The sequence below is a fragment of the Bombus vosnesenskii genome, unplaced genomic scaffold (assembly GCF_011952255.1).
Source record: "Bombus vosnesenskii isolate JDL3184/JDL3185 unplaced genomic scaffold, Bvos_JDL3184-5_v1.1 scf7180000013293, whole genome shotgun sequence".
Classification (NCBI taxonomy): Eukaryota; Metazoa; Arthropoda; class Insecta; order Hymenoptera; family Apidae; genus Bombus; species Bombus vosnesenskii.
In genome coordinates, this window is record NW_022882944.1 from 3,214,344 (window position 1) to 3,227,012 (window position 12,669).

The window sequence follows — 12,669 nt, forward strand, 5'->3', positions numbered from 1 at the left end:
ATACAATAATTTTATTTTAAACAACAAACAAACAGTATTTAATTAAAATTAAATATTTCATATAATAAATATGTACAAAACATAACATAACATACTTCCCTCACGCTTGTCTAACGTATCAATAATAACCGGGATATGGACTAACATGCCCTGGTATATAGCTGTTGCTCCGATATCTTCTCAGTAGTGGACTATCTGCATAACTGTTACCACTGGAACTACCATGTAAGCCAGACATCGATGAATAACCAATCGGTGAACTGCTATGATATGAATTCATGAAGCTGGGTTTACTCTTATAACTTCCAATAATCTTATTAAGGTACGAAGGTCCGCCAAGATAAGATTGGCTAACATAACTGCTCGGTCTACCTTCTTTTATCACGGCCAGTTTTCCACTGCCTTTACCATAACTACTGAGCAAGTAATCAACGTCCTGCTCCTTCGAAAGGTAGTTCAAACCTGCGCTGGAGGTATAGTCACCCGAATGCTTATTATACTTGCCGAATTTTCCTGATCCATAAGCACCAGCGTTTCCTCGAACGTTGCCGAAAGGACTGATTTGGCCAGAGTTGGCCAGAAACATAGAAGAAGTATAATCACGACCCACATTCCCGTGATTTCCTCGCACGTAGCGAGTATCAGGATTCATGGAGTAGATGTCGGTCATGAACTTGTTACTTCCTCCAAAAGTATTTTCTTTATGCTTTCCGTACGAATAATCGGTACTAGGGCTGTTGAAGAAATTAGAAACTTCTCTGTTGAAAGCTGGGTCAGCATTGTCTATGAATCCTGTATTTTGAGATGTGTGACTCCTAAAAGAATCTCCAGAATAATCTCCTCTGAAAGAAGAAGCCTCTGAAGTCTCTGGATAGCTTCCTGTGCTAGTAGCACCGGATACGTTATCGGAAAATCTCATATAAGAAGGATTCTTGTGCTTGTTAGCGGAGAATTGATTGAAATCCGATCCAGCTTGATCGCTGCCTTGCGTGTAAGCCTCGAAAGCCGAATCAGCATTGTTGTTATTATTATAACTATCATAACTGGATTGTGCAGCGTTGTTAGGGAAATAAGAGCTCGACGCAAGATTATCGTGAGTGGCAGCAGTAGTATAAGTAGTAGAGAAACCAGTATTATGGGAACTGGGTGAAAATCCGTTATAAGAGCTGCTCCTTAAACTTTCATCGAGATTTCCTTGGCTCCTGCTGTTGGTCAACGAGTGTCCAGTATTTCCTCCACCGTAAAAGTCCATGTTTTCTCTATGACCTTCTTTCCCAGGTATGTAGGCACCGTTGATAATATTGCTGTTATACTCGAATCCATTGTTCTCTCCGTTGATAGAATAGCCTGTGACAAATTTGTAAAATAAAGTGAAAAAATTACTTAAAAAATTGTATATTAAAAAGAATTTTAGCAAAATTGTAATAACAGTTAAAAAAGAAGAACAATATTACTTGGGATATTTTAATTACCATATTTAAAATATTAATATTGAAATAATTCAAATATAATTGGAATATTATTTGTTACTAATAGTCTGCTAATATAAAAAATGTATTACAGTCACATGAAAATTTGTTCGAAGGAATGCCGTGTTTTAAAAGGCATAAGCAATACGTACTGTTAACCGATGCCGGTGGTTCCGCGTGGGTCAGCAGGATGCAACCGAGGACTACTGCACTCTAAAAGTGGAACAATTTCACCATAAATTAATACTCATCCTCCAACGGGTAACAATCTTCTACTTAAAGCATAAACACTAACAAACATCTCTACCAATAAATAGTTAGATATACAATTACAAAGTTAATCCAAAAAGTTAATCAATTATTTCACCTGCTATAAAAATTCAAATTTTGAACAGAACTCAGAGGAGTAATATTACGATTTCGATTATGGCATTAAAAATTTTATTGAATTACATTCAAAATGAAATTTCACGATTTCACAGATATTATTTTACAACTTATTCAGTACTCACGAGCGAAATGAAATTCGCCATGACAAAAGAAGAGAAGAAGTCCAAAAAGGTTTCAACTACGTTAACTGGTGACTGAATCTCTTAGGACAAATTGAAACTACACACATACTGACACGCGAATCGATTCCTTACCGTTTTATACTCCTAGGAATCCCTCCTCGTTCACAAAAAGGTAAAAGCGATCTTGATGTGCACATACTGATAGGACATTGGTTGGTATCCGACCATACAGAGCAGGGAGAAAGAGTCAACCTGATTTAACTCTTCACTTTTACGGGGAAAGCAATGGGTCAGTCCGCGTGCAACTAACTATTCAGTGAACTATGAGGAGCATGACCTACCTAACGTAATTAGACTTTTTAATACATATAGAAAAGTCTCCCTTTCCCCAAACATCTGCTTGGTTACTCAAAATATAGTAATGGCTCTGGCTCTTTTTACAAGGTATATCATTGGGATGGGTCTTAGTAATTATAGATAATATGTGAATGTATGCAGAGAGAGAGAGAGAGATACAGTAAGTTAAAATAGATTAGCTTTAGATTTGCAGTATGTATCTATCTTTTTACTTCTCGCTCTTAAATATTTATGTTTTTAAGCATTCTTCTGAACGAATTCGTTTTTAAGAGTGAATTTTATTATAATTATTGATATTAATCATCTTCAAAATACAGTAAGATAGAATAACTTTATATTTCATATCTGTTTTTAATCAAGTTCTTGCTTTCAAGTATTTCTTTAAACCAAAGTTCTTTCAGAAGTAAATTTTATTACAATTATTGATATTAATCATTTTTAATATATTATAATAATATGCAATTTTCCTGGAAATGTAAAAACAAGATATTCATCTTAATATCTCTTCCATAGAGTGTAAAAAGGTAAAAATTTACTAAAAAAACGTATAAATACCTTCTCTATGTATAAGTGATCACATAAAGAGTAGAATTTAATCAGAGATACTATTAATAGATTGTTTAGTTTGAATGTAACTGTAGTTTTCGTGTCTTCTCAACAATCAGCTTAATAGCGATAGGCTTCGACGCAGCCAGTGGATTGCGAGCTTTCGTAAAAATGTAGCCCCGATTTCTATGCATTATCATTGCCAAGGTTAACAGATATTTGTTACGGTAGATGGATAACTTTCTTACAGTGAGAAACGAAACCGCGTTACGTCTTCTTTTGAATTACAAATACCATAATTTCCACTACAATGTTACTCATTACAGGTCCAATTACCACGTAAAATGTGTACTATTTATCCTGTAACTCTTTTTTCGGAATTTTGAATTCGGCGCTCTCATATTAACTATTCAATATTGTCCTATTATTAATTATGATTTAATTAAATTTGCATGTTTGAATTAATATTTAATCATGGATTATAATCTAAATATAATATTATAATTATTTTTTCTGTAAACATACCGAGATATAAATAAGATAGTGCTTAGTAAATAGATCGCGGATATTTATTTTATAAATGTCCAAAGTATAATGATTTCTATAACATTTGATAAATGAAACAATTTTCTACCGAAGCTTTAACATTACAATTATATTCTCAAATTAATGAATTTGTATAAAAATCCATAGTCTATTAATAAATAAGAATATGATTTCGGCGTTGTTCGCGGCTAGAGGGTTAACGAAGAGAGGGTTAACGATAGATGAAGTTGAATAACGATTACATAAAGTTATTGGTAAGTAGTCGAGTTGTTCACACGCAATGTTTATAGTAGCAAGATGGGAGAGGATCTACTGAAAAACGGACGTGCCTGTATTTCAAAACATAGTCATGGATAATGATACTCAGGAATACCTATCTTTCTCCAGGCATCAAATTCGTAAACATCAGAAAGAACGCTTTGCTCGGTTTACATCCGCATAAAACGCACGAGTATCTTGAATACCAATCGCCTTTCGTACGAAAGAAAGTTTCATGAAGTTCCCTTCAAAGATCATAGTAAGTCCAATTCGATAATATCAATCTGTGATCGTATTTTGTTTAAACATTATTATAATACAACAGTTAACCTCAATATTAATATTTGATCATAAAAAGTGCGTAAATTAATATTTAGATGCCTTAAGAAAAAAATTAATGTAGTTGTACGTATTTTCTTAATCAAGTGTATGCAAGTAAAATGGTTCAGGTGTTAAAACTGCAGATAAATAAAAAACAAGTCACGTTGAGGAAAGGAAACGGCATAGATCATTTTGATCCCACTCTAATAGGCAATAGGAGATTGATCCTCTCACTACATCAATTATTATGCAAACATGCTTCGACAGACGCGCTTTCTACCATGCGTGAATAATTTACATCAATTAGCAAACATTATACAGTAGCAGTTGATAGTAAAATGTTGAAAACAATTGGAAACGATAAAAGCTACATTTAATTCCGCTACGCCTTTCCAATTTTCATGGTCCAACTTCACTCCTATTTCAATGAACAAAAAGATTTTTAATACTTTTAAGGAAAACTTCTGCATAAAATTGAACTCTTCCATAATTTCCTTAATCTTCAATCTGAAAAATTTATTAATGGAGCCCCATGATATACATAAAAATAAAACTGGACTTTGAAATATAATTTTTTAATTTAAATTTCCCGCGAGTTAATCAGGAAATTGTTTAGCAATAGCAAAACATAGCCCAGTCAAAACTAACCCAAAGTATGTAGCAGAATTCAAATTGATAAGATAAAAAAGGGATACATTTCGATTTTTGTATTTTGTTATGTAACTTGATATGTGCGATCTTTTTGTAAACCTTGCGTGCAATATCCGTTTCCGGATGCTTTGGAAATGTATTCCAACGTTTCACCAATATTTATAACTGCGTTCATTAAGATCTGATGACGCACTAACATAATATAAAGGGAAATGTGCTTTTTTTAATAAACTATACATCGCAGTATAGTATTTAATCATCTGAGTAAGTACCTTCCTTGAGATTAAAGTAGCTATTCTTTTTTAAGGTAAGAAATTCAAAGTACTTTTCTTATTAATATTTCATCGCACATCATTAAAATCTTTTATTCTATCGTTTCAGAGTTGTTTTAATATCGAATGTCAAAAAAGGAAAATTTCTGATAAAAATTGAAGATCGTGACACAAAGTTATGAGACAGCATATGTAGATCGCAATGGGACGATCGCATGCTGCGTTCTGACATGAAAACCGGAATGACACTGCTACATCCTTGTCATTATCTTTTGCAATGCTTTCTACTTTCTGCACACGCGTTTACAAGTGTATTCATTTGAAACGTACATTGACCATGTGCGTCGGTCAGCTGAATTCCAACATATTAACGACAATGACCTAGGATACTTTATCCCTGTTCATAAATCACGAATAATCAAACAGGTTGATCCAGTCGCTACAAACAATTACAGTTGATATATTTCATTTCTTCACTTTTTTTTATAGGAAATCTATATTTAAAATGACAGATTCCAAAAACGATATTCTTTGATGCAATAGCATCCTCTGTTTTAGTAAATGACTTTTCTTTATCGAAATTAAATTATAATTGTAACACGTAAGCGGCCTGTTGACACAGTTTTCTATTCGCCGCGAAAAAGGCATCTCCAGATCAGAGTATAAATTGTCCATTTCTAAGAGGCCATCAAATGACCGTGAAACGGTAAAAGTCGTACACGCGTAACAACGCGAGACATTAGTACAATATGAAGAAAGTAAAATGAAAATGGAAAGTGGACGGTAAACTAATTCCAAGCGGACGCTTCTTTGATGTCGTTGCATATATGTAGAACATTCTGCCTTTTATAAGCCGCACGAAACACATGTGTGTCGTATTGCATATTTATTATATGTATATTCTCGAGCAGTAAGTCTGAACTAAACATCGAGCAAAATCGAACCATCTTCGTAGAAAACATAAATTTTATCTTTTTATCGAAAAATTAAAAAAAAAATTTTTAATGCAAAAAATAGAAAATTTTATAATTTAGATCATCATATTTTTAGTTATATTTAGTAATAAAAATAAATCAAATTTCATAAATAATTTAGTTATGTAATATTTTTCTTCAATTAGAAAATAGAAAGATTTTCTCGTTAATTGTGAAGATAAGATTAAAGTAGAAAGAATATAAATAAGTTATGATAAGGTATGAACATGTGCGCTACACTTTCGAACTCAGAAATATTTGTGGTGCGAAAGTTGCAAAGATATGTAGTAATACCGGTTGCGGTTCAGCTTCACGCATCTTCACATGCTTGGCATATCCTGAATACGATGACAAGATTCTGTGCAAGGACCTATTCTAGTTACTTTATCATAATATTATAATCCTAGACTTTGTTGTTAGAAAATTATTCATCTTATAAGTCACAAATCATAATATGAATTTAACATAGAGAAGTAAATTAAAAACTGCACGAGATAATATTCGTAATTTCAAAATTTAATAAGAAAATTATTACCTCGTAATATTTGTAATATTCGTAATATTACGAGGTAATAATTTATTAAATTTTGTTAATTTTTTCAATTGAAAAATATATTATTATATCGAATGCAATATAATCAAGAAGAGTAGATAAATTGGTGTAATGAACTACTAAATGAAATACTAAAGTAATACTAAACTAATCATGATGAAAATTTCGTTCTCTCTTTTTCCCGCTATCAAAATTGAATCTACGCCAATAAAAATTGTTCTATATGCCGCGCATGCGCTCAATATCCTGGGAAAGTGCCAATTAAAGAGAAGTTCGATCCTATGCAACGCATCTATACTTAGTATCTTACTTATGTAGATAACTTTGATTGCAATGTGACAAATTGCACTCTTTGCGATGAGATTATACAGAAAACATAACCATCACCATCAATTGGGAGAATCCAAATTCGACCGTATATTTCTACCTTGCTATCGTTAACTGTAATTGCTTTGTCAATTGCGTTATCAGCTGATAATAAAAAGTTGTTTTAAAGTCGAACCAACAACCATGACTTTTAGTGAGTACACGTATTAGCAAGATCAGAAATGTCAGCACGTAAATTTGGTATAACATACTTTTTTATTACAAAATATTTAAGCACAATAGGTTAAATAATATATATAATGATTTTTATTGATATTGAAACATCACGATTTTTTGGGAAATTATTGCTTTATATATTCGTTTACAGTAGTTATAGAACTATTTGCTTTTTTGTATACTATAACATTTATTTTATAAACTGATAAATTAAATAATAGCGATCTATAAAATCGCACAAACAGTTGAACAATGTGTAAGTTACATGAACTTTATATGAAACATATACACATCTATAATATATGTATAAATATATAAATTTTATTTAACGTGCTATTATCCGAAATTTTTACAATTCTAAATTTTATCATTAATTATTTTATTGTCTACTATGTAAAAAACTATGCATTAAATAAACCAATTTTATGTTTCTACTAACTGGAATATAAATGTTTTAGTATACAAAAAACAATCAGTTCAATAATACTATCATAAATAAATATATAGAGCAACAATTCTTCAAACATTGTTATATCTACATATTAATATGAGTCATTGTATAAATTGTATAAAAAAATTGTGCTTCTTTTGATACTACAAAGTAATGTAATAATATTTTAAATAACATAGTCCAAATATATTAAAAAATTAATATTTTTTCAGTTAGGATTATTACACCTGATAGCATAGAATATCGTTATTTTCCCATCACAAAATCTCGCCTCAGGCTGAGTATGCAAGCTGCTCACGATGCAAGAATTTCCTTACGTACACATTTGGGTGGAGACTCAAATGTGTATGAGGTATGTCTATATCTTGCTAAAAATAAATATAATATTTACCAAACACTTGCACATAACATAAATATAAATATATTCTATATTGATAGATTATTATTGGAGGATGGAGAAACACAATGTCAGCCATAAAAAGGAATAACCAAGAACAAGATGTGGCAGAAGCAGAAACAAGAAACATATTAAATGCTCAGTATATGTTCAATATTTGGATTCAGTAAGAAACTAAAACTACTCTTATATAAAAATATCACTTTAATCAAACCCGAAAGGAAACAACAATTTAATTCTTAGATGGTGTTGTGATGGAACTTTAAAGATTGGTCGACAAAATGGTGATGTTTTTCTAGCATACAAAGACAGAAATCCGTTTGTTATAAATTATATAGGGGTTAGCACAGCGTGGGGTGCAACTGGTGAATTTTTGATAGAAGGTATCTCTTACAAATTTATCAAATAACATTTCAAATTAATAAACATGTTATTAAGCATTACTATTATTAAACATTATTAGACATTTCTATATATCCATTTTAGAATCACCATGTACATCTCTAGTTGTTAGGCAACAATTGGTAGACACTTGCTACTGTTGGGTAGATTGTAACGAGTCAGATGGTCTTCCACAAAATGCTGTAATGGCCTCAGAAGATGGTTTGTATATAGGCCGTGTTCATCACAGAGATTCGATCACACCTGGTGGTATCAGAAATAATGTATGTACAATCCCATGGGGTGGAGCCTCTCACGATAAAAAAGATTTTCAAATATTATGCGGCAAAGATGTGAATTGGGTAAAATCATGGGAAGGAAGTGTTCCTTTGTACGCTCTTCCTGCCGGTGAAACCGAAGACGGCCACGCTCTTTTTATAGGCAGAGTGTTACACGAAGGTGTATATCACATAGGAAAAATACAGCCGAATCATCAAATATGTTATATAGGCGTACACGGCCATGAAGAACGTTACATAGATTATGAAACTTTAGTCGTTTGTGATTATTACGCTGTGGAATATGTTGGTAGATAAAATTGTTTTTGTGGAAAATATTTATTTTTCATACGAGATACAAATTATTTTTTTATGTCATAAATATTTATATGATTGTAACTCTAATTTAATAGAGATAATATATAAATTTAAAAGAGAATTATAAATAGTATTATGACGATATTAAAGAATGATGAAACATTTACTCAGAAATCAAATGGAATATAGTTTCATATTCATTAATTTATTGTAAGCTTTCATTGAATGATTCCATTAAAATTTTATACGCAATATAACATTGAAAGAAAGCAGGAGATAAATTTATTTAATATGTGTACATTTAACTCCCACACTTTGATGGTTGAGTCATCTTAAACCCAGATACTTTTCAAATAATGGAGAAGCAAATTAATTGATCTTCATGATTTTGAAAATTATAGATCAATTTTTTATGAGATTATACTAAATGCCATAAGGAGGGCTGGGAAAGAAGTTACAAAAATAGTGTAACAAAATTAGAAAAAAGATCCCAAAAGCATTCTGTATGTATATACATTGAAAATGATAATAAATATTATCATAATTGTAATAAGTGTAAATACTATGTAGTAGATGTGGTGACACAAGTACACAATAAACATTACTTATTTATAATTTTGAAATTTATTCCATTTTTTATTATTGAGGACCAACAATTAGATAAATTTGGGTCCATTGGTATGATTAATACTATTATCTTATCAACTAAATAAGTATGTAATATATTATTGTAATGAACAAAAAATAATGTTTAGAATCATCATCACCATTTATTTATTCTTTTCTTATTTATGTTTATAATTTATTATTATTAAAAAATTAATATATAAATGTAGCATCATGAAGATAATTATTGTTTCTTAAGCTCATAAATGTATAGAATCCATACAATCTTCCTTCTTAAGTGTTTAATTGCTCTTCATCTACAGTATTTGTCAAGCTTTGCTGCTCTCTGGATTTTGGATCATTAATACCATTATGATGCATGTATATATTTATATTAACAGTAACTTGAATTGGAAATAAAGTGATATTTTCGATTATTCTTAAAGCATTCTAAAAGGACTTCCTCCATAGTTTAATATATTTCTTAAACCTCGGCTACTGTATGAATAAGTGATACCACAAGCATTTTTTTAAATACTTTTGAAATACTACATAATTGTCACAATTATGGTGAGATACTCGATATCCCCGGAAATTACCGGATTTAAATTACAGTATGTGCAAATTTCTAGATATGTTTCTAGATATTGGAATTTTTATGAAATTTATTATTAGACTGCCGATTTTTATGCATTTATAGAAAATTAAAATAGAAAAATGCAGGGAATATACAAAAATATATGAAATACTCAAAATACAGTATTCTTTATAATATTAGTGCGTAAAACAAATTTTTGTCTAGATCTTATTTCTTTAATTATGTTTGTAAAAATATAGATTTGTATAAATATCCGCAGTCTAATAATTGTTATTTACATTTCATGTTCATAAGAAGATTTATGAATTCGAACATTCCAATACTTTCGTGAACCACCATAATTGGGAACATTTTTTTTTGCTACCTCCCTGTATAATTCACTTCGCCATCTATCCTTGTTATTTCTAATTCTTTGGTCTCAAAATTTACGTCGAGTATTCGTTCTATGTATTCCTTAAATCATGGCATTATTTTTTGTATTGCTTATCGGATAAATAACATACGTGAGAGTACTTTCCTGTTTATCGTGTATAATTTGTTATACAATATATTGTTATAATTAACATATAATATATTATTCTGCGGTAAATAACAATTGGCAGTGTAAAGTAGATTAAAGATGTTTAATCAAAGCGGAGGACTACAAACTGGCACATCGACTACTTCTAACCCAATGCAGGATTATGAGGTTGTCTCCCCACCTGATGATTCTGTCTCCAGTCTCGCATTTAGTCCTGCTTGTATTCCACAAAATTTCCTCGTTGCTGGCTCTTGGGATTGCAACGTTCGCTGTTGGGAAGTCGAGCAATCTGGTAAAACTGTTCCTAAATCAATGCAATCCATGGCTGCTCCAGTTCTTGATGTTTGTTGGAGTGATGTAAGTTTATTAAATTTTTTATATTAAATTTAACTTTTTTAAGTTTATGATATCTTTAAAGATTAATGTTTTCTAATGATTAATGGTTATTCAATTCAAAGTTCATTCCCTTTGAAACAGGATGGAACGAAAGTATTCATGGCAGGTTGCGACAAAACAGCAAAATGTTGGGATTTAGCTTCCAATCAGAGTATTCAAGTAGCACAACACGATGCACCTATTAAAACTTGTCATTGGATTAAAGCAACCACATATTCATGTCTTATGACTGGTTCTTGGGATAAAACCTTAAGAGTATGTTTATATTTCTATTATTAAGAATTTATTATTATATATGATCTATATATATTGATAATGGAATACTTTACAGTTTTGGGATCTGCGAAGTCCTAAGCCAGCAATGACTATAAATTTAATTGAAAGATGTTACTGTGCTGATGTTGTAAATATATTCAATATTTATTCTTTATTATATTTGCAATGATAATTCTTTGGAAATTATAACTAATATTTAATAATTGTTATAGGATTATCCAATGGCAGCAGTAGGAACTGCTGGACGTGGATTAATAGTTTATCAATTGGAAGGCAGTCCTCGAGAGTATAAGACGGTAGAACTAAACTTAAAATATCAGTATCGATGTATCGCGATTTTTAGAGATAAAAAGAAAGTTCCAACTGGTTTTGCAATTGGCAGTACAGAGGGTCGTGTAGCCATACATCATCTGAATCTAGGTTCAAAAGAAAACTTCACTTTCAAATGTCATAGAACAAATGGAACGCCTAATGGATACCAAGATATCTATGCAGTCAGTATGAATTCGGTCGATTTATTTCTTGAATTTTTTAATATTCATTTTAATAACTAAATATGAATTTTTTAACGCTTAGGTAAATGATATCGCATTTCATCCGGTTCATGGTACTATTGCAACCGTCGGAGGTGACGGTACGTTTGGATTTTGGGACAAAGATGCTAGAACTAAACTGAAGTCTTCAGAACCTATGGAGCAACCAATTACTCGATGTTGTTTCAATCACAATGGACAAATATTTGCATATGCGGTGTCATACGATTGGTCAAAAGTAGTTATTAATCTTTCTATACAATTAAACTTTACATAATCAAATGAATATCTTCTTATTTTATACTTAAAATGAAAATACTTATTCTATTTCAGGGTCATGAATACTATAATCCAGCAAAGAAGAACTCTATATTCCTTAGACCCTGCTTTGAAGAACTAAAACCTAAAGCGTCGCCATAAGAGGAACACTATACAATCAGGCTAAAAGGTTTCTAATTTCTGTGATGTTTTAAGATAATAGATTTTATAATTACAGAATATACTGTTTACATTAATAAATTATAGTTTTCCTATCTTCTTTTTAGTTATACAAGTTTTTCAATGATATTTCATTATAATACATTGTAAATAGTTTCGATATACAATACAATTATAGTTTACATTTTTCATCATATATATATTTGACTATTTTTCACACAAGCTCATTGTACAAAGATGTATATACATACGAGAAGAGTCTTGTTCTTTTTTTCACGAGTATAGAAATGTAAAAAAATAATTCCGATAAAAACTCTTATATCTTGAAACTGATACGAAAAATTAAGCTATTTTTTTTTGTTTAGTTAGTGTTTCTTGAAATAAAAATGATCAATGCATTTTAATTCTTTAAATGAATTAGCATTATCAATTTTAAAAACATTTGTTAAAATTAAAAATTGGACAAAAAGATTGT

General features: G+C 30.6%; 3 protein-coding genes across 5 annotated transcripts; 2 read left to right on the forward strand and 1 right to left on the reverse strand.

Moving 5' to 3' along the window:
- Positions 1-19: 19 nt before the first annotated feature.
- On the reverse strand, positions 20-2,781 carry LOC117232724 (putative uncharacterized protein DDB_G0282133). Of its 2 annotated transcripts, none has more exons than XM_033492313.1 (3): positions 2,114-2,781; positions 1,622-1,682; positions 20-1,347 (listed from the first exon to the last, which is right to left on the reverse strand). In XM_033492313.1, the coding sequence occupies exon 3, from the start codon at positions 1,250-1,252 to the stop codon at positions 119-121; it is 1,134 nt and encodes a 377-aa protein (XP_033348204.1). In that variant the 5' UTR covers positions 1,253-1,347; positions 1,622-1,682; positions 2,114-2,781; the 3' UTR covers positions 20-118. The 2 variants fall into 2 exon arrangements, with proteins under 2 accessions (XP_033348204.1, XP_033348203.1); XM_033492312.1 differs by lacking the exon at positions 2,114-2,781 and adding an exon at positions 1,982-2,111.
- Positions 2,782-6,624: 3,843 nt separating this feature from the next.
- LOC117232757 lies at positions 6,625-9,442 on the forward strand. Of its 2 annotated transcripts, none has more exons than XM_033492366.1 (5): positions 6,625-7,026; positions 7,666-7,805; positions 7,892-8,016; positions 8,094-8,233; positions 8,337-9,442. In XM_033492366.1, the coding sequence occupies exons 1-5, from the start codon at positions 7,008-7,010 to the stop codon at positions 8,825-8,827; spliced, it is 915 nt and encodes a 304-aa protein (XP_033348257.1). In that variant the 5' UTR covers positions 6,625-7,007; the 3' UTR covers positions 8,828-9,442. The 2 variants fall into 2 exon arrangements, with proteins under 2 accessions (XP_033348257.1, XP_033348258.1); XM_033492367.1 differs by having other exon boundaries at positions 6,628-6,979.
- A 996-nt stretch (positions 9,443-10,438) lies between these two features.
- On the forward strand, positions 10,439-12,390 carry LOC117232832 (mRNA export factor). The gene is made up of 6 exons (XM_033492519.1): positions 10,439-10,908; positions 11,029-11,202; positions 11,279-11,350; positions 11,436-11,717; positions 11,800-11,994; positions 12,090-12,390. Exons 1-6 carry the CDS (start codon positions 10,651-10,653, stop codon positions 12,174-12,176), a joined length of 1,068 nt encoding a protein of 355 aa, XP_033348410.1. The 5' UTR covers positions 10,439-10,650; the 3' UTR covers positions 12,177-12,390.
- Positions 12,391-12,669: the final 279 nt, after the last annotated feature.